The sequence below is a fragment of the Corvus moneduloides genome, chromosome 12 (genome assembly GCF_009650955.1).
Source record: "Corvus moneduloides isolate bCorMon1 chromosome 12, bCorMon1.pri, whole genome shotgun sequence".
NCBI classification, from domain to species: Eukaryota; Metazoa; Chordata; class Aves; order Passeriformes; family Corvidae; genus Corvus; species Corvus moneduloides.
In genome coordinates this window covers 13,764,780-13,785,964 of record NC_045487.1, presented here as the reverse complement: position 1 = coordinate 13,785,964, position 21,185 = coordinate 13,764,780, and the positions used below count along the sequence as shown (strand labels likewise).

The 21,185-nt window shown below is 38.1% G+C and overlaps 1 protein-coding gene across 7 annotated transcripts in view; it reads left to right on the top strand.

The window, feature by feature from the left end:
- The window catches only part of PHKB (phosphorylase kinase regulatory subunit beta), a 70,209-nt gene extending 50,009 nt beyond the window's left edge, over window positions 1–20,200 (top strand). For 6 of the 7 annotated variants that reach the window (XM_032121919.1, XM_032121918.1, XM_032121915.1 and 3 more), the window contains 11 exons: window positions 2,250–2,311; window positions 2,398–2,560; window positions 3,367–3,448; window positions 5,561–5,618; window positions 7,367–7,457; window positions 9,047–9,249; window positions 11,375–11,509; window positions 14,852–14,981; window positions 15,366–15,473; window positions 16,802–16,942; window positions 19,187–20,200. In XM_032121919.1, the coding sequence (XP_031977810.1) occupies window positions 2,250–2,311; window positions 2,398–2,560; window positions 3,367–3,448; window positions 5,561–5,618; window positions 7,367–7,457; window positions 9,047–9,249; window positions 11,375–11,509; window positions 14,852–14,981; window positions 15,366–15,473; window positions 16,802–16,942; window positions 19,187–19,324 (1,311 nt within the window). In that variant the 3' untranslated portion in view covers window positions 19,325–20,200. Of the gene's footprint in view, window positions 1–2,249; window positions 2,312–2,397; window positions 2,561–3,366; window positions 3,449–5,560; window positions 5,619–6,404; window positions 6,496–7,366; window positions 7,458–9,046; window positions 9,250–11,374; window positions 11,510–14,851; window positions 14,982–15,365; window positions 15,474–16,801; window positions 16,943–19,186 lie in introns of all 7 variants that reach the window. The other variant, XM_032121916.1, reaches the window with a different exon arrangement.
- The last annotated feature ends 985 nt before the right edge of the window (window positions 20,201–21,185 follow it).

Here is a 21,185-nt window from a genome sequence, read left to right as displayed (position 1 = left end):
GGAGTCAAGACTCGAGACATTTGGTACTATTTTTTTTGTATCAACAGAAACATGGGTTTATTTTAATTCCTTTTGATGAGTCTTTTGAAAGTCATAATCTTCACAGAGGATTTTCAGAAGGGAAAACGGTGTTTTTTGTTAGGCAGTCTTGTGAAATGACTACCAAAGGATAAAGCCACGGTGTCAAGCACTAAGGGATTTCTTTTGAGTAGGTAATCACGGACGGGAAAAAAAGGTGCTTCACATATATTAAAATTCTTACAAGAACTAAGATCTAGTTTGAACATCTTTGCTGTTTGGATGAATCTCAAAGCAGGAACATTCCTTCATTAAAATGTGAAAATTACCAAGACAGGTGCTGATTTTACATAGTCCTATGTGCTAGTTAATCTTAGTTTACACCTATTGAACTATTGGGGTTTTTTTTAAGAGAGAAGACTAAAGACAGAGTAATGACTTCTTGTTCCCTAGAAAATCGTTAATTTGTAGAAGAGCTGGGTCATTTGTAAAGGAAATGCTCCTAGCTATGGTGGTTTAAGATATCCTTGGAATCTTTAAGTATTTATGTATTTCTGCTGATCACACATAGGTCGTGTAGTCTCTCCTGGTACAACTAAGTCTTCCTATAGCAAATGCCATTACTGCCCATGGAAAACCTTTCATTTGGCTGCAGGGTTGTTGTTGTGGTTTGGTTGGTTGGTTTGTTTGTTTGTTTTTTAAATTTAACTGCAATGACCTTCTTGCCTTGCAAGAAAGATTTATCAGACATTTTTCCATCTATCTGTGTCCTTATTTTAAGCACTACACTGGACAGCCATCAGGGAATAAACTTTCCCTTCCATATTCACTGACCTTCTGGAAAGATCTTTTTTCTAATATAATAATTAAGGAGGAGTTTTAAAGGGTTTAAGATGTTGACAGCCACTGGTCTTTGCTTTATTTGTTAGCCATTAAAAAGAGCACATGGGAAAACTACAAACAAATCTTTGTTTGGCTTGAAGGCCAGTGGAGATGGTGGTGGGTGCCTTTCCTGCTGGGATACTGTGTGCTTGCTCCAGCAGCTGAACTGGAATCTCTGTCTTACTGCACAGTTGTCACATTTTATTAACAGTCTTGTTTCATTATAGGGGAGGATTTGGGGAAAAGAACAAGGGACATGTCTAATTCATGGCGTTTTCTTGAATAATTCATTTATTCCAACAAAATATATATTGATCTTTGTCAGTTGTATTCAGCTCCTTCCTTTAGGTGCACATGTTAAACATGCCCAGAGAGAATCTGTCTCTCTAATTGGGTGAATACTCTTTTTTTCCTGTAAAATGTACCAAATCCGATTTAAGATTTTTTATGCTCAGAAGATTTGTGGCTCTTTTCTGATTTTTACCTTCATTGTCATCATGTGTTCAAGCAGATAGGCAAGGCAAAGAATGAATGGCACCAGTAATAAAAGCAAAGCAGGGTTTTTATATTCTGTCATCTCAGAGCGTAACAGATCAATGTTTTACTGCAACTCATGTACAATGAAAATGGAATATAAAAGTTCACAAAACACACTCAGTTGTATTTAGCTAATGAGAACCATCAAAAGCAGTCTTAAGAATGCTGTAGTACAATACATTTCCTCTGGCAGTAGATAAATAGGGAATTCGTATAAATGCAGAGTGAGTGAATTGTAATGACTACATCAGATAAATGCAACACTGCGTTTCAGGTGTGTAATCTTTTGAGATGGAAGTATTTGTAAGATGCATTTGATGTGCAAACTTAGGCCAGGCCTGCTTGGATTAGGGAATGAATAGAGTGTAGGAATGTTCTTTGTAGTGTTTGCCTGAAACATCAGTGAAAATGACAAGAAAACTGCCTGGCCTTCAGCCATCCCTGGAATAATGAGCATTGGGATCCAGAACATGGGGACTGTACAGGACTCTGAGGAATGCACATCCTCCATCTCAAGTGTTTTCATCAGACTTGGATTTTGGGGGTTGGGCATTGCTCGATGAAGCTGGCCAGGGCAAAAGAACAACAGAACATGACCAAAAAGGAGACAGCAGCCCCAAGAGACTTCTGCTGTCTTAAGCTGTCTTTTTCCTCATGAAAGAGGGAAGATATTCTGAAAGTGTAAAAATATTTGGAACTGTAGATAAAAAAACTACTTTCTCAGTGGAAACCACCAGCAACATAGTGAGATGAAAAGATAGCTGTATAGTTATGTACATACTTTAAAATTTGTTTTCAATTTTTCATTTCAGACATTAATATCTGGAGCAGTTGTTGAACAGCTTGACTTCCTAAGAATCACTGAAACAGAAGAGTAAGGCTATGTGTAAATAGTAGTGATGACTTATTTGATAATTAAAATTTTCTGAACTATGAAGAAATTAAATACTTATTTTTCAGGGCTCCTGTATTTAAGAGTTTGGAGGAGCTGGATCTTCCAAAACATTCAAAAGTTAAGAGACAGTCTAGTACTCCCAATGCTTCTGAACTTGAGCAGCAACCAGATGTAAATATTAATGACTGGAAAAACAAGTCAACGTATGAGATCCTGCAGAAACTTAACGTAAGAAAACTTGATAAAAGTACAGTGTAACTTCATTCTCATGAAATAAGAAATTCTGTGCTGATACTCTTTTTACCAGCAGCCTACTTAGATCAGCAAGATCAGTGTTGTGGCACAGCTAATAACATAAAATGTCTGAAGTTCCCCTTCATACTCAGGGAATCTTCCTCTTTATCTTATCACAGAACTTCCTGGCCCTTCACGTGTAGCTGTTGGCTCTCAATTCTCCCAGCTGCCCCAATCATCCTTGGTGCTAGTGACCATCTAGGAGGGCATCCACTTGTCATGTGTCTTAAGAATAGATATTTTATTGACAAACTGTAGTTCAAAAGACTTGAGCAGTGGGTATTCACTTGGATGGACTGGGAACTTCTCAATGGCATCAAGGGATAGTTGCAATCTGGCATTTTTCCTGCATCTAGAGGAAAACTACCAGTAACTGTTCTGGATCTAGTGTTTGATACACAAGTATTCTGCTTGGTTCCCTATTTCATTACAAGCATTTCTGCTGTAAGTGACAGGACCTGAGAATGAAAAACCAGGAAACTTTTCCCAGGTTAAATTATTACAACTTAATATGATCCACAGAGAAGCCTCTGCAAGCAGCAGTGACAAGGATACAGCATACATAGGGTATGGAAGAGTTGTGAAATCCCCTTGAAAATAAAATACGTAGACTTTTCCTTAAATTGAAAAGAAAAAAGGCCCTTTGGTTTCACCTGAAATTTTTAATAGCTGTTCTGGTTTTGCTTCAGTGAAAATCTGAAGGCTATTTGTGGTTCTGTTGTTGCTGTTTTTTATTTAAGGACTGCAATTGCATGGCAAGTCAAGCGTTACTCTCAAGTATATTGCTTAAAAGGGAAGGGCCGAATTTTATCACCAAGGAAGGTAAGAACTTCTTCCATTTGACTGTTCTGAGCATTGAGGAAGCAGCTGTGTGCTGAGTTGCAATGAACATGAATAATAGCTGTGCATGCCAGCAGTTGTGTAGCTGTTTTCTGTGCCATTTAAAGCAATTTCTGTGTTAAATAGGACATGCAAATTGATGGTGTGGTGGGGAATGAGCTGCTGGATATATGAACTCTTTTAGATTGTTTGTAGGCCAGTGCTGTATCTGGTTGTAATTTTGAATGCATAGATTAAAAAGAAATAGAGGATTTGACCTTACAAAGAAAACCAAAACGTAAGTCTATATGTCTGTAACAGTCTGAACTATATGAGGCTTTATACCGAATTTTTATTCTGCTTTGATGTAATCTGACTTCAATTCAATGTATCTGTGAAACTGTTTTGTATTATGGCTTTGTTTTAAAGCACAGGGTCTAAGTTCCTGTAATATAATTCTGAAAAGGCTACTGAGGCTTTAGGATTTTGTGCTGGAAAGTTTGGTGTTTTATCTTTTTTTCCAAAGACTGCTTTTTAGCTGCCTTTGTATATATGAATACTCCTCAGAAAAAGAGGACTTATTAATTAAGCAGTAGGACTTCCCACCTCCTGTTACAGAGCCCTGCTTCTTAATTTTCATGTGAGATGGCTGGTTCATGTGGAGAAAAGTTGTCATTTTGACATAAACATACATTACATCCGTATTGCTATGTTAAAAATGTCATAGAATCCATAGGATATCCTGAGTTGGAAGGGACCCACAAGGATCATCAGAATCAGCTCCTGGTCCTTCACGGGACAGCCCAACAATCCCCCCGTGTGCCTGAGAGCATTGTCCAAATGCTTCTTGAGCTCAGACAAGCTTGATGCTGTGCCCACTGCCCTGGGGAGCCTGTTCAGTGCCCAACCCCTTCTGGGTGAAAAACCTTTTCCTGCTATGCAAACAGCCTGCCCTGACTCAGCTCCAGCCATTTCCTCGAGGCCTGTCACTGGTCACCAGAGTGAGAAGACCTGTTCCTGCCCCTCTGCTGTCCCTTTAGAAGATGTTGCAGACCACAATGAGGTCTCTCCTCAGTCTCCTCTTCTCTGGGCTCAACAAGCCAAGTGACCTCAGCCACTCCTCACGTGGCTTCTCTGCTAGATCCTTCACAATCTTCCTGTGTCTCCTTTGGATACTTTCTAATGTCTTTTTATTTTCCTTCTGTTGTGGTGCCCAAAACTGCACAAAGGAGTGGAAAGCCACATAAGGCTGATAACCCAGTGCATTGGTGCAAGTCACGGCTGGAATCTGCACATTAGGCCCATGTAGCCTCTGAAGTGGCCTTTTCCACCAGTTACCTGGAGTGTTGTGAGGCTTTGGGAGCCTCAGGAGCTTTCTTCAGTCCTTTGTATATTGTGTTCCTTACTCTAGAAACACCTCAAGGCAGATTCCCTAACCTCTGTAAGCAAGCAGCATTACCACCTACAACCATTGGATCATGATGATGAACTTAAAAACTGTTGAAACCAATTAGATCCAACGAAAGTGCTGTTGTGCCTCTGAGTATTCAGAGATAACTTGTACAGACCTTTTTGTGCCATCCCATATGAAACAGTCGGTGATGGTAACCTTTTTAATATGCACCCTGTATTAAATGCTCTGAGTCATTAAGACAAAGAGTTCCCTGCATTCCCTGCATGGAGACTACTGAGACTGACATTAAATAATCAAACAATCAATAAAACATAAATCTAAAACCAGAACCTGCAGAACCCTGGGTTCTGCAGTTTGAGGATGCACCTTATGATGGGGTGTACCTTTATAGGCCAAATCTGTATATGGATTAATCTTCCCCAATATATTGTAGGAATAGGTGATATTATAGGTGTCTCTATAGCAAGAGCAGCAAATTTAGCCGAAATCTGGTTTGGCTTTTTGAATTACAACATATACTGGGAGACAGAGGACTTGATTGCATCTGAATTTTAGATGTTGAGCATAATAGATAAGTGCTTTACTCAAGCAGATTCAGAATTAACTGGTCTCATCAAACTTGCCTTATTACTGTTAAATTAAAACTGTGCATCTTTTTTTGCTTGTGTTTTGTTTTTCTTTTTTCTGTTAAATGCCTTTAGGTACTGTTGCTGAGCATATAGAAAGAATCTACAGACGAGCTGGCAGCAGAAAGCTCTGGTTTGTATACAAATATCGTGTTCCTTCTGGCTTACACCAATTTTGTTTTCCTAATGTGTTTATAGAAAGTAAGGCTGAATTCTCTCACACTTAAAGGAGGGAAAATGACAGCTTTCCTGACAATTGTATTGGTGCATGGCAGCTGCAGGTCTGGTTTAATAGACTTTAAAAAATTAAGAAGCAGTTTCTTACTGTTTTCTTTTAAAATACGAAAGCAATAGGCTGGTTTTGCACTGAGTGCTATTGCCAATACACAGGCCTCATTAAATTAAAAGAATGTGAGTAGAATGTTAATACTCTTATTTCTTACAGGGCATGATAAAATATTGTCAATAGCTTTATGTAGGATGGCTGGTGATCAGATATAAATCACTTAAGCTGATGCACTAACTCAGATTTATTGCCCTGAAGTAATTTGCTTTGAGCCTGACTTTGACACAATAACTTTAAAAGGTTTCAGCAAGCAGATTGATATTTACATGTTATTTATTAATTTCTTTGCCCTGAAGCTCAGTAGAAGTTTAATTTCTTTTTATCAAAGTCAAGCCTGTCCTGAACTCTGTTCTCTCACTCTGTAACTATTTGTAACAGGTCAGTAAATATAAAAGCTGTTTTTCATTTTTGTCTCTTTGTACAGTTAAATGGGCCTTTGCCAATAATGAGGTAGAACCAAAATACCTTGGTGGTATTTTTTGTAAATAATAAAAATCAGAAGTATTTTTCGAAACAAAATATGTAAACTATTTTTCATTTCTCTTCCATGATTGCCATGTGACACACATATAGGTTGGTGTTGCGCTACAGTGCTGCATTTGCACAGAAATTTTCTTCTTCTATAACCCCACATATTACTACTTTACTGGTACATGGGAAACAGGTAAAGTGCCCAGAAATCTGAAGTGCAGCTCTGTGAGATTATTTTTTTTTTTGCTTCTTTGCATTTTGATAGTATCAGCTAATGCATTTTTGAAATGCTTTGCTCTTGATCTTAAGAAGTGTGTAGCAGTTTTCACAGGAATCAACATCAAATGTTTGAGTTTTTTACTAACACCGTACAGTATTACAGCTTGTTCCTCATCTCTGCAGATAAATGGTTTTTAGTAGCCTCAAAATCTGTGCTAGAAAAGCTTAATTACAGGTCTGTTAGGTTTGTATTTTGTCAATAAATTGTTATTAAATATATTCTTATCTCTGACTATCAACTGCATATATGCAAAAATGTGGTTCTTAGAAGTTACAGCTTGTTTTTAACCTAGCAGGTGACACAAGTCTCTTCTTTTCATGCCATACATGCAAAGTATTACCTCAGCATGGAACACACAGCAAAGCCTTGGTGTTATGTGTTGTACTTTCTCTTGCAAAATCTTCCTGACTCTTCCTTAAATAGATTTAAAAATTACCAAAGTTATCTTGCAAAATGATGAAAATGTCATAAAAGAGGAGCTGGGATTTCTTACCTGTCTTTGTTCAAGATGATGTCGAGAAGAGAACAAGAAGCTTTTTATGGAACTGGTAGTTTAATGAGTTCTATCTAAATATATTTTTGATCCATTAACCTGTATCTAAACTAAAAAATGAAAATCTACAGAAGATTGCATAAAATCTGATCTGAATTCCACTTTGTAAATAATGTATGTATTCACTGAGTTAATTTTGAGATCTCTGCTGTTGCAGACTTCAAATTGATATCTGAATTCATTAAACTAGCATGTGATATGTAGTGGGATTGCTCTGTTTTCTGCCCTCAGGTCTGTTGTGCGCTTCGCAGCAAGTCTTTTAGGTAAACTAGTGGACAGCCTTGCACCATCTATTACTAATGTTTTAGTTCAGGGCAAGCAGGTAAGTCTTTGCTCCTCAGAAATGTATTAAGGAATGATAACAGAAACTAAACAAATGGCTTGTTCATTTTGAAGGCCTCTGATGCTTCTTTTAAAAGTACCCAATGGCTAAAAAAAAAACCTTACCAAAGAAGAAAAATCCAGAGAAAATAGAGATATGTTTAATAATTGTATTTGGAATTGAATAATAATTTTAATTAATGACAGGATAAGACTGAAAAGACAGTTCAGGTTTTAGGGAAGAGGGGAAGAGGCCATGATTTATGTAACTCCTTGGGTTTAAGGTCTCTGGTGAGACCTCAGAACCCCTTCAAATGCCTAAAGGGGCTCCAGTAGAGCTGGAGAGGGACTTTTGACAAGGGCATGTAGAGACAGGACAAAGGGGAATTGCTTTAAAATGAGATAGGGTAGGTTTAGAGTAGATCTTAGGAAGAAGTTCTTCCCTGTGAGGGTGGTGAGGGCCTGGTGCAGGTTCCCAGAGAATCTGTGGCTGCCCCATCCTTGGGAGTGTTCAAGGCCAGGTTAAATGGGGTTTGGAGCCAGGAACGTTGGAATGAGATGATCTTTAAGGTCCCCTCCCACTCAAACCTTTCTGTGATTTTATCTATATGCCTTCTTATTTCACAAAAGTAGAGGGAGTGAAGTAATAAGGCATCTTTTGAAAGACCTCTTCAATGCAAATCTCTGTATGATTGAGCATAAGACAACCTGTGGGTGGCAGCTGAGCAAAAGGTCTTTCAGAGTTTTCTGTTTTAAAGAAAGTTTGATCATCAGTGTTTTTTCCTTTCCTAAGGAGGACATTATTTTTCTTCCTGAGCATAATAATTTTAATTAAGTTCACGAATAGCTGCTTCCAAATAATACTAATTGAATATTTCTGTATTTTTGTATTAAATATATGTATGTGTATACTTGCTTATGTGTAATGTTGTTGTCTTACTCCAGACTGAGGTCTGGGTTTGGGCTTCTAGTGCTACTCCGTGGTAGAAGAAACTACACCTGCATGCAGCATAATTTGAGGCTATTTGCAAGTTTTTAACCTCGCTTCCCTTCCTTGATCACTTAATAACAATGATCTTTATTAGAGCAGAAAAACTGTCTTACTGACAGTAGATTGAAAACAAACCAGAATTTTAACAAAATTCCTTTTTTTGTCATTAAACAATCCAGAACCAGCAATACATTTTATTAAAATCAAGGCTGTAACTTTTAGCATGCTAGTAGGAATAGGAAAACAAAATATAAATTTAATTCTGAATTTTAATTGAGCTCCACATCTAAAATGTATGAAATTATATAACTGTCTAAACCTAATGTACAGTCCTGATTATAACCAAAGCAATGGTCTTGTACTTGGTATTTTAATTTGGAAAAGTATGTTCCATATTCACTGCGGTTGTTAGTGAAGTTTATTACTTCAATAGCATCCAATTAATAGTATTAACAAGCATCAGCCATTGGCGTAAAATTACCCTTGTATTGTGAAATTGTTAACAAGCAAGGCAGAGTTGATGCAGTTTAGTTTCTGAATTGCTTTGCAGAGCTTTTGTTCCTGTCCCTATTTTCTGAACTGTTTTCACTGTACCACAGGTGACACTGGGAGCTTTTGGCCAGGAGGAAGCAGTTATTTCTAACCCCTTATCACCAGCAGTGATTAAGAACATCATCTATGAAAAATGCCAATTACAAGATGAAAGAGAAGCTGTGGTGCAGCAGGAACTTGTCATCCATATTGGCTGGATCATCTCAAATTCCCCAGAACTGTTCAGTGGAATGCTGAAGATACGCATTGGGTCAGTAAAGTATCTGCTCTTCTTTATTACTGCTGGTATTGCAGGGCAATGTACAGACTTCAGAGAACCACAAACTTGAATCGAGGTTAAAACATCATTTAGCTCCCACCTGTTCTATTTAGTTCTTTGGCAAGGTGACCTACAACGACGCTGTGCTGGAATGTTGTCACATTCCATGGTATCTGCATTTACTTTGCTACCCACAGAAGTTAATTAATTTTTCACATTTAGGAGGAGAAATGCATTTGAATAAGCACTTCTTTGAAGAGGCCAGGTGCTACTGACTGAGATTTACAGAATCAGTGAGCATGCTTTAGAATCAGAACTTAAGTCTTTCATCTTCCATATTTTTTTCCATAAACGTGTAACATTTCAGCACTGGAGGTAGATACCAGCAGCCTTTTTTCTAGCACACAAGATTCATATATCTTCTTTAGCAGTACATTCCAGTCATCATAAAACCAAAAATTGCCTATATTACGTTTAACTGGAAGTACATCTATCCTTTTGCACTTAAATGCTTTTCTGTCCTCTCTACAGATCCACGTTACTCCTCTTTCCTCCCCTTCCTTATTCTCTGTAGCTAATCCTTTTCGCAGGTTTTTTTTTTTCTCCCAAGGTTAATGCTAGAGATTCAATTTCCTTTATTTCAGTGTTATCACCCACTCCAGTGAGCAAAATTAACCTTCTCACAGAAAAGCCGTTCCAGTTTGATAATGATTTGATTTAGTGTCTTGTTATTGATTTGTTTTCAGGGTTTCATGCTGAAATAGATCAAGTTTCTGACAGCCCTATTACTGTAAAAACTCCCAGCCAACTGACTTGAATTCACCTCTTATCAGTGAAGAGCTCAGCAGAAGGTCCGGTCTTGACTTTGGTGTGGCTTGTAGGCCACTGCAAAGGGAAAATACCAGCAAGGGACTCAGACACATTTGAGTCATGAGTGGGGAAAGAATTCCTGAGCCAGTTGTGTTGTTAATCTTAGTAACAAGAGAAGGACTCTATTCACCCGCTAAAATAAATGAAAGTACTATGTTCTGCATAATGTGATGGGCCCATATTGCTTAACAATCCCTGGTATCTTGCACGTCCAATGCATTTGAAACCTCAAATGTTAACCAACACTGAATCAGCTGGCCAGACATGTCCAAATTCTGTGTAGTTACTAAGAATTCCTTAGAGAAGAAATAACTTGCTTATATAAGCAAAAACATTCTGCACCTTGTTGGCTAAATAGTAAAATGACCACAGAATGTGGCTATAGAGATGACAGCCTAAATCTCTTAAGAATACACTGCATTTTCAGATAAACACAGAAAGGCTCTGACGTAACCAAGCCTTGATCAGGTGTTATGGACTATTTGAAGAAAAAACAGTTACATTGCCTTTTGTTGGTAATGCCTACTTGAACTGAACCAGTGTAGAGGGTAAGAGGCTGAGCTCTGTGCTTATCTGGCTTCAGGTGTATCTGTACGTTATTTCATCTTTGATACTGCATCAGAGGCTGGAGCACTGGTTTTACATAATGTGCACAATAAAACTCGGCATTTCCCTTCACCACTTTGCCAAGTTCTGCCTCTTTGATACCTAAAGCTAAAAATCTTCACTGTTGCTATATTTTTATTGAATCAAATTTTCTTTAAAAAAGAAGCAGAAAAACAAAGCGTGATAGACTGCAAAAAGGAATTTCAAAGGCTAAAAGTAGACATAAGCCCTGAAGTCTTTTTAAATGTAAAATATTGTAAATTTTATGGCTTTTTAAAACTCATCAGCAAAATGCATATATTGTCAGAGCATAATTCTGAGCAGGAATTTTAACATCAAAAGGCAGGTAAATGTTTGTCTTAATGAACATGGGATATAGGGAATGTAGTCCAATCAATTTTCTCTATGGAAAACATGCTTCACAACACATTTCTTAAAATCTGTGCATTATCCCTTTCAGCTTGTATCATGTTCCAATCAAACAGGAAGAGTAGGAGAATATTTGTCTGATATTTTATGCATGTCCTGACAGCCAAATGGCAGGATTGTGTGGAATTCTTATGAGCTGTTTTATTAGACTAATTTTTCCTATTTGGAAACTTTGTATTTAATGAATAAATATATTCCTCCCCTTATGTAGATGGATTATCCATGCTATGCAGTATGAACTCAAAATCCGTGCTGGGGATATGCCAGCCAAGGACTTGTACCAGATGTCCCCCAGTGAGGTGAAGCAGCTTCTGCTGGATATTCTTCAGCCTCAGCAGCCAGGCAGGTAATGAGCTGTGGGGTTGTGGCTCCTGTTTTTATTCAGAAACTTCTGTTCAAGTACATTTCATTCCTGAACTACTTTGTGTGCACCTGAAATCACCACGCATCTGTAGTCAGTTATGTAATTATTCAAGGGATGGTAGCAAAAAATGCACTTTTTCATTCTTTCACATGGGGCCAGGTCCTAGAATTGTTTCTTTTCTATTGCATATTCCCTTTTCAGCTCTATCTATGTGGAAGTCTCTTTACTGCCACAGAGAAGAGATCTGTCTGCTATAATGTGAACCATTACACTCTTTGATGTGGGGAAAGGAGCCAAAAATTACCCAATACCTCTACTTAAGTAACTTGTAAGAACAGTTTGTCTGCTGTTCAGCGCCCTCTTTCTTCTAGGTTATTATATGAATAAGAGCAGATGTTCTCTAGAATTCTTAGAAGATAGTGGTACTGCCTGAAACTTGGAATCTTTTCTCTGAGCTGTAACCAGCTGCCAAAAAGAACATTCATTGTGATACAAAGTATGCAAGACAAAAGTTAAAATTGCAATATTTCCATTTAACTGTATGGATAAGAGTGAAGTTAAAACTCTTCCTCTTGGTTTTACTTCAAGTTAAGTTCAACTTTGGCACATGATATTGCTGGTAATTTCCATAGTCCTTGACTGAATGGATGATGGGTCTTTTCTCTCAACAAAGAGGAATTACACCACACATTCTGCTGCTTATGCTCCTGCTTCATTCAAAACACACCTGTGTTTTTCCCCAATCTATAATCCCTGAGAAACAACCTCCTTAAATTGGTGCCTCATCTCTCAGCCCCACTGGCTCTGGTCTGTATCTCCCAGATGCTTTTCAGATTCTTGTTTGTGCTTATCAGTGCTTGCTGTTTAGTTGCTGTCTCTGCTCGTGTTGGTGCTGACATTGTCCTGTAAAACCATAGCAGAACAACCCCTCTGCAGCATTTTCCATTAAATATTAATGCTCTTTAGGAAACAGTTTGGTCAATCTCAGTAAGCAATTCAGGCACCATCCTTCATCAGAGATCTTACCTGAGTTGCCACAGCTGCTGCTGCTTTTGATTCCTGTAACACGTGATGGATAGGTCACTGAAGGGCACTTGGGTTGATTTTCTGAGGATGAGGATTCTTTTTTGGGTTATCTGAGTACAAAAGCTCGCCAGCATATCCTTCAAAACTTTCAATCTTTTGACTTCTTTTCTAACTTCTTCCTGTACAGTATTACTAACTCATTTTTCCTTGCCCATTAGTGACTTGTTTTTAAAAGTTCTCTTCCTGCCAGGAAGTACAAAATATTTTTTTTTTTTTCTTTTCCTACTCTTGTGATTTTCTTTTTTTTTTAGGAAGAAAAATCTCTGCTAATGTGATACCATATCTCACTGCCAGTTAATTTGTCATACAGCAAGGGCTAATGGTCTATTTACCTCCCTAACAGTCTCTCCACAACTCACCTCTCTCCAGGTTTTCACAGAGGGTAAAATTTTTGCAAGCACAAGACTCTACAGATTACACTTTTTAATCTATTTATGTAGGTCACAAGATTGCAAGTAACCCTTTTTAAATGGAGCATTGTTCTTTTAATGGTCCAAACAGTTATAAAACTCACTTTACTTATTCAGTTTGCAGGACTCTCTTCCTTACTCTATTAATGTAGATGGGTCAGAGCATTTTGTCATCTTCAAACACATATTTTTTTGTATTAAGAAAACAACTTGTTATTTTATCACACCACCTGACTTTTTGCTTTTATGGAAGTTTTCTTGTCCTAATCCAGGGACAGAGCTGTGCAGACAATAGGATGAAACTGTCATAGTAGACACAACTTTTTGGTAGTTGAGCATATAACTGAGAAGTGATTTATGAGACACTTTTCCTTAACTTGTCATGTTTATCCAGTACAGTTATACAGAAAAAAAGCCCCACTGTATGTTGGGTCAACCCTGGCTTTATCGTATTAACTTTAAACATCTCCTTTGTTCTGACAAAGTGTATCCCAATTACCTAGAGATCAAACTTGTTCAGAAAACACACCACTTAGTGATAACTTTTTTCCTTTTTTTTTTTAAAAAAAAAACCCAACAGAAAAAGCCAAACCAAGACACACTAAGAAACTTAAGTGTGAAACCATGCATGGAGTTGTCAGAATTAGTGTTCTCTTTACTGGCTGTATCTCAGAAGGAATTCTCACAATTTCTCTCCAGTATTTAAGAGTAAGGGTTTTTTAATGCAAGGTATTTTAGTAATTTCATCAAGCACACTGGTGGCTGCAGGAACAGGTAATTTTGCAAACAAGTGATTTTATTCTAAACGTGTCATGTTAATCTACCAATACAAATGGAGCAAAAACTAAAATTCCAAACTTATTAGTGCTGAATTAATTTGAGCTAGGCTACAAAAGTTCTGCAAAGCAATATTGTTAAAGTTGATCTGGGAATTTCCTTTTTTTCTTTCTTTTTTTTTTTTTCTTTTTTTTTTTTTCTTTTCAAGCAGCCTACCAGAACCAGGTCTTAGAAATATAGAAAGGCATGTTGCAAAGCAGTAATTTAATTGTAGTTTTTCTAAAAAATAATGTGTGTGTTTATTTTTCTACTTAAAATTCAAAAAGCAAGTAAGGACTAAGTAACTTCAGGAAGTCTTCTCTGTCAAATACATGCAGGACTGCCACACAAAAGTTAAATCTGTCTTGTGAATCCACCAATTAAATCATACCCATGGATGCCACTTTGTCAAGTTCCATTGCTGGTGTCTTAAACATTTTGGCTAAAGCCCCATTCCTATAGTAACACTGAGAAGAAAAAACCATGAAAATTAAATTCCAGACTTCATAGTTTTAAGTAAAAAAGAAAAAGGTTGGGGACAGTATGCTTCTGAAGGCAAACAGGATTTGTGATTCATGAAGAATATAACTCAGTTTGTTCAAAGCCTTAGTTTAACAAAAGCATTCTGTTGAATTTTCTAAATTTGCAGGCCACTTGTTTTCTACAGACCATCAGGAACAACCCCTGCCTTCAACAATTCTGCTGAAATGCATTTTTCTAATATGGTTAGACCCGATGAGTTTGATCTGTTACCATTACTGACCTGCACTGGATGGATTTCACAGTTGCTGGTTTTTCTGCAGTTCCATAAAGCACAGACACCCCCAAGGGTGCCATGGTGATCTCTGCATGCTGAGCCCTTGTGTTTGCTTTAGGGTGCACCTCAGCAGGGAGCACAACCTGTGCTGTGAGTGCAGCAGGAGATGGCTTTGGGGTCACTGCTCACCTGCCTGCTCCCAGGCCAGGGCTTTGCAGTGCCAGGTTTGCTGAGGCTGTCCCTGTGTGCCCACAGGAGCTGGCTGAACAGGAGGCAGCTGGATGGCTCCCTGAACAGAACTCCCGCCGGCTTCTACGATCGTGTGTGGCAGATCCTGGAGAGAACCCCCAATGGCTTAATCGTGGCAGGGAGATTCTTGCCCCAGGTAAACCAGCACAGAGTCTCAGGTATTGCTGTTCCACCTGACAATAATGGTGAAATGTTTTATCATTAATGGTTATTTTTACTTAGAGTAACTTGTTAAGTGGGGGAAAAAAATGTATTTTCAAGTTTTCTTTTTTATTTGGAGTAAAATACAATTAGAATAGAATAAAAGCAAACTATTTCTCTTAAACCACATTTATAAAACCGTAAGTGTAGAAGATTCTTTCCAAGTCATGGACTCTGAAATATGCTCCCTTTTTGATCCTACAGCAGTTATTATTTCTTAGTTGAGTATTATCTGTTCAACAGGCAAGTAGGCTCTGCTGCAGGGTGGTTTTGATTTAATGCATGTGGTCTTTGAATAAAAGTATTACTTGTTTTTCAGCAACCAACCTTATCGGATATGACGATGTATGAAATGAATTTTTCCCTCCTAGTTGAAGATATGCTGCAAAACATCGACCAGCCACAATACAGGCAGATCATCGTAGAGGTCTGTGGCCAATAATTAATGACATTTTATAATGTGCCTTAGCATGTTACAGCCTAAAACAAAAAAACAGATTCATGTATTTGAAGAAATAGCATTGTCCATATAAACACTCGCTTCAGTGGTTTCTCCATCGATTGCTTATGAGTAACCAGGTTCCTGTTACATGTTCAGAATAGAGCAAGTTTGTGATGTTCTTCCCCTTTGGCAAATATTAATGACAGTACCAATATAATTAGGTCAGAGAAGGTAAAAATCTAATAATTCTGAAGTAGCTTTCCTTCAAGTCCTTAGCCTTTTCCTAACAATTTTCTAGATCTAAGGAAAACTGCTCTAAAATAACCAGTTTGCCTTCTGAAGGGTTCTTCTTTCCCTTTTTGCTGAGGCTGTCTAGTAGCTTTTAGCTGTCTAGTAGCTGGTGTAAGTAGCTTTACACTACTGAATCAGCCACCTTCCCGTTTCCTTGTGTTCCTCATCCTAACAGTAAAGCAAGAGGCTGTTTAAATCCTTCCCCACCACTGCATATAATGTTTGCTTTTAGAACAGATCAGGAGCAGCTGCACCGTTGCTGGCATCTGTGCTGTCTATTCATTGCAGCATTCATTGTTAGTCCCCAAGTCCGTGTCCCTGGTGCTTGTGAGTGCTCCTCCCCAGGAACATCAAACCCTTCTCAATTCTGGCTAACAGCTCATGGTCAGGCTGGTTGCAGGAACAGCCCCCGTTTTTGCTGAAAGATAACCAAATTACCAAGCCCAAGGTGGCCAGAGCAAACTCCACTGCCTACCTGTAGATACTACAACAGGACACTCATCATGTTCACCTTCCTATTTTAAAGCCATTTTAGATATAAGGAATGTAAATTCTGATGAACAGAGGCTTTACTGCTCACTGTTGTCTTTGGTTTTTATAAACTTTGTCATAACAGAATTTTACCATCTGTGATTATGCCTCAGAAGACCAACTGCTGAGGTTCAGTGTTTGCTGCCTTTCACTCTCTCCACCGAGCACCAGCATTTGTGCAGCCACACAGTGAACTGAAGAAAATGGAAAATAACTTCCCTGGCTCCCAGCCAAGTTAGATGTTAATGTCAATCATTTACACTATGCCCTTACATAGGCAGTCACCAGCAATTGTAACCTTTATAAAAGCCTGCTTTTCCAGTGATTCTTTTATCAAAGTCAGAATTCTATTATCTGTGCACTATTACCTGTGCCATTATTAAATGGCTTCCTGCTTCAAAGAGGCATATGCAATTACTAGCAGTGCTATTATGTAACCTGAATTCTAAAAAATGAAATTTAAAGTCTTACAATCTTTTTCTGCCTTCTAGTTGCTGATGGTTATATCTGTTATTCTGGAGAGAAATCCTGAACTAGAGTTCCAGGACAAAGTGGACTTGGACAAAGTGGTGCAAGAAGCATTTCATGACTTTCAGAAAGATCACAGCAGTCCAAAGGGAGCTGAAAATCAAGTGAGTGAAATATTGCTGTTACAGAATTTACCATTCTTATTGAAGTTAGTTCTAAGTGTTAATTCCATGCAGTTCAGAGTAAAAAGCAATTGATAGAAGTTCAGAATGGAACACAAACAAGAAATTAATATATCCAAGTGCTGCCTAGGTCTGCAAAGAGCCTCTAAGCAGAGATGAAAGAGGTGCACTTTACTGCTGAGTTGTAAATTCAAAATGTTACGGTAAGGAGAATACTCAGTGTTCCATGGCTCTGCAGTAGAGTCTCAGTAAAGCTGGAAGAGTTATCCTCAAAGGGGGAAGAATTCATTAGGAAGGACACTAGAACTGAGAAGAGTTAAAAATAACAAAATAAAAGAAAAAAAGTAAAGCTCAGCAAGGAAGTGTGAACTGAAGATCTTATGTACACAGAGACTAAGAAAACTTTAATAACCAAAGGAGTCATACTGACAGTATTCAAGTAAGAACTTGCAATACAGAACTGTTCTTAGTTACTGATTTTTCTGCTAGAGTTGCATTCATGATCTGGCAAACTTTTGGTTAAAATTCAAATAAAGGAATAAAGGCTTTTAATATTTACTTGACTAGAATTATAGGTTTTATGCTTTAAAGATCTCTAAATATTCTCACTGCAAGTTTTGGTGCCTCAAAGCTCTGAAATTCTGTAATAAAGCCAGGTTTATTGGACTGGTTGAAGGAGAAGATAGGAGTAAAGCAGTGGGCCAAGTCCCAGATCTACTGAGGATGATCTTCCTCACTCCAGCTGGCATTTTATTGTGCACAATATATTTGAAGTCATCTGTGCTAGCTCTGAAGAATCTATTGATTCATTCATTGACATGCACCAGCCCTTCCTCTTGCTGAATTTAGCTCCTTTAAAAGATGAGGAAGGATGTGCTGCTAAAGAACTCTTTCAAATGTTTCAATGTTCACTTTTTTTACCACTCATTTTTTGTACTACAATTTGAAAGCAAGCCAAATACCCAGCCCCAGCAATGTGTCAATTTCAAAATACCTTTGTTTAGAAAAGAACACAATTTTCTTGAAATTATGATCCTTTTGGTCCATGTTGGAGGGTAGTGACTCTGTGGCCGTAGCAAAACCACCCATCAGCTGCACAAATGGCTCTCAAGTGCCAGCTCCACGCAGCATCTGGAATTTCCTACTGACTTCTGTGACAAGCTGCAAATCCCCAATGGCTAGAAACAGAAAGGAAAGTTCCATGCAAGCCCCAGTTTTTACTGGTGCTGCCCTAGCCTCTATTGAAGTGATGAATTTTTTTTCTCCAAGCCCAGACCTACTTAGAATAATGCCTTTTTATCTCTTAGAAAGAGCCCCCAGTTTAGAGTTGTGAATAGTATTTAAGATTGTTGTTGGAAATTCAGCTCCTTGCATTAAAATTTTCTGGCACCTGACTCTCCCCTATTCCCAGATGGATTCTGCTGGCAGTTAACTGTAACCCTGTCTGGGATTGTTCTTAGGGTGTTCTGTCTCAAGGTTTCCTAACACTGCTAAAAATTCCTCAGTTGTCTGAACTATGGTCTTCTATTAACTGACTTGCAAATATTCTGAACTTTGTTAATTCCCTGTTAACATGTAATAAATATCAAAATTATTTATTCTAGTAAGTTTAGACACACCCTAAAGCTACAGAAGTCTTGTATTTTCTCCATACAATCTCTGCCCTTGATTTAATAAAAGTAATCAATTTCCTGAATTAAAGCATTGAACCTTTTTTAGAGCAGCTAGTACATAATTTGAGAGTAAGCAGGTGTTTTAATGTCACTAACTGTGAAAAACAGGTGTTCAGTGAAGGACACCTATTTTGGTGATCTGATTAATGAATGACTTCATGTGCTACCTGTGGTTTGGATCTTGGATTTTTTCCTTCTGAATAAATCTTCAGTCAGTTTACACCTCGTGTACACCCAAGGCCCTGGCTCACCATTCTACCACACAGGCATCACCCAGCTGCATGTTTTAGGAGAGCAGTTGTTCTCTGTCAGCTATGACATTTTAAAAAATGTTAAGAAGGTGGTATCTGTGCAGTCCTGGAAAACTCAGTGGGAAAGTAGATGCAGGTAAGTACATATGGGAGAATTCTGAAAATTGAGCAGAATTTTTCTCTAGTTTTAGAGTCCAAAAAACACATTTGCATTTTTAACATATTTGATTTTGTTCTTGTTTCTCTGGGTTTGGCTGCTTTCCACATTCACACTAATGGCAGCCTCCTTTCCCTCTCTGCAGAGTGACATGACTGCATTCTACAACACCCACCCACTTGGAAAAAAGGGAACGTGCAGCTACTTGAGCAAGGCTGTGATCACTTTGCTGCTGGAAGGGGAAATGAAATCAACCAACGATGATCCTTGTACCATTAGCTAAAGCTTGGCACACAACACAGGAATTGCTGTTTTACTTAGTGTTCTATGTATTTTTCAAGTATACTTAGGGTACTGTTTTGAGGGGTAGCCCTGGCTAGTGACACAAACGCATCCTACCCTTTGCTGAAAGAAGTGCCATTAAAGATACCAAGTGCCACCAGATTTTTTCCTTTCTCAACTATGCAGCATGAAACTGAGCACATGAAGTTAGTCCTGTAGTGTTTAAGTTGAATGGGAATGTATTTATGAAATTATGCATTTACTGTAGCTGGTAAATTCAAGGGAATGGCATTATGAGATTTTGTCTTTATACCTCTATTCATTTATAGTTGCAAACAAGTAGAAGATAAATTAACATGCATACCAATCAATGTAGAAATACAAAAACTGGATTATTTTCTTATTATTCTACAAACAAATTGGAGGGGAAGTATTTGTTATTCTCTTAAGGTTTTCTTTATCAGTTCAAGTGACAGCATTCATTTAATGTGTTGGGTTTTTTAAATTTATCAGTTGATAACTTGATATACAGGTTTCATCCTAATAGAGCAATTTTTTATCTCTAGCAATACACATCACTGTATTTTCCCAGTTGTTATTTAAACATCTATAAGTTAACAAGGGAAATGTATGGTAACACAATCAAACCTTGTTTTTAAAAAAAGGGCAAATACGCTGTATTTAAAATTAAAATCAATGAAGAAATAACTTTGTATTACATATGGTATCATGGCATTAAAGAATTCAAGATATACTTATTTATTTCCTAAATGTGTGAAAACACTATATGCTCTATGCTTTATTTTGGTGAAAATAATAAAAAGCAAATGCTTGTAAAAAAACCCCGTAAATAAAAATACTTTAAGTGACATGCAAAGAGACTCCTTCTGACTTTAAGGGCAACCTTTGACCTGCTATTGCAACCACCTTGAATCACAGAAGTGCCTCTTTTAGCAGCACAAAACATACTAAAGTTCTAGAACAGGTCTTTAAACGATTTCCTAATTAAACTGATAGTGAGGAGCTGCAGCTCAGCTGTGACTGATTTATTGCCATGCTGATGTCAAAGGCAGGTGCTGTTAGAGGGCAAAGCCAGTGGTCCTGCTGCTCCCCTTGCTGTAACACATTTATCTTTGCAAGCAGGGGGACAGGGATGCCGATCCAGAGGACAGCCCCAGTTGCTCGGGCGTGGGCCCAGCCTGCGGAGTGTTTGTCCTGGAGCAGTCCAGTGCTGGCTGCAGCACTGCCCTGACTCCAGCAAGGTGGGGACAGTTCAGCAGCACAGAACAGTGGCTGAGCCACTCCTTCAAACAATCCGTGGCCTCGGGTTTTTTACTGCATTATTGCCCGAGGAGTTAGCAGCTGCAATAGATTCCACTTGCTCTTTTGTTAAGCGTTGCCTGCAGCTGGCCATGGCTCAGTGATAACATGAGTAAGAAGATCTCTGTTTCTAGTGGGTTTTAACAATAATATTAGAAATGGATGTATCTCTTGCCATCCAAATACAGAATATAATTCTTGTCTATAAACTGTAAATGCTATTGAAAGGAAACAATCCTTTACATACAGAACCTACACATTACTCCAGGAGCACTGGCAGTTTCTTTGACAGTAGCTCTGGTTTTGGTTTTGCAATTGCTTACGATTTAAAGTGTAACTCACTTTAATTCTTACCACTACTTTCTCCTTCTCTCTTGCTCTTAGTCAATTAGCACCTCAGTTATTGGTAAGCCTCAGGTTTGCTGACCTTGGTCTGAACTTTAGAACTGCAAAGGAATGAAAATGCCAGTAACCACTTACTCTTATACAACTCTGGAATGAAAATCCATGCAAACTGTTCCTGTTTTCCTTTATAGCCTTGA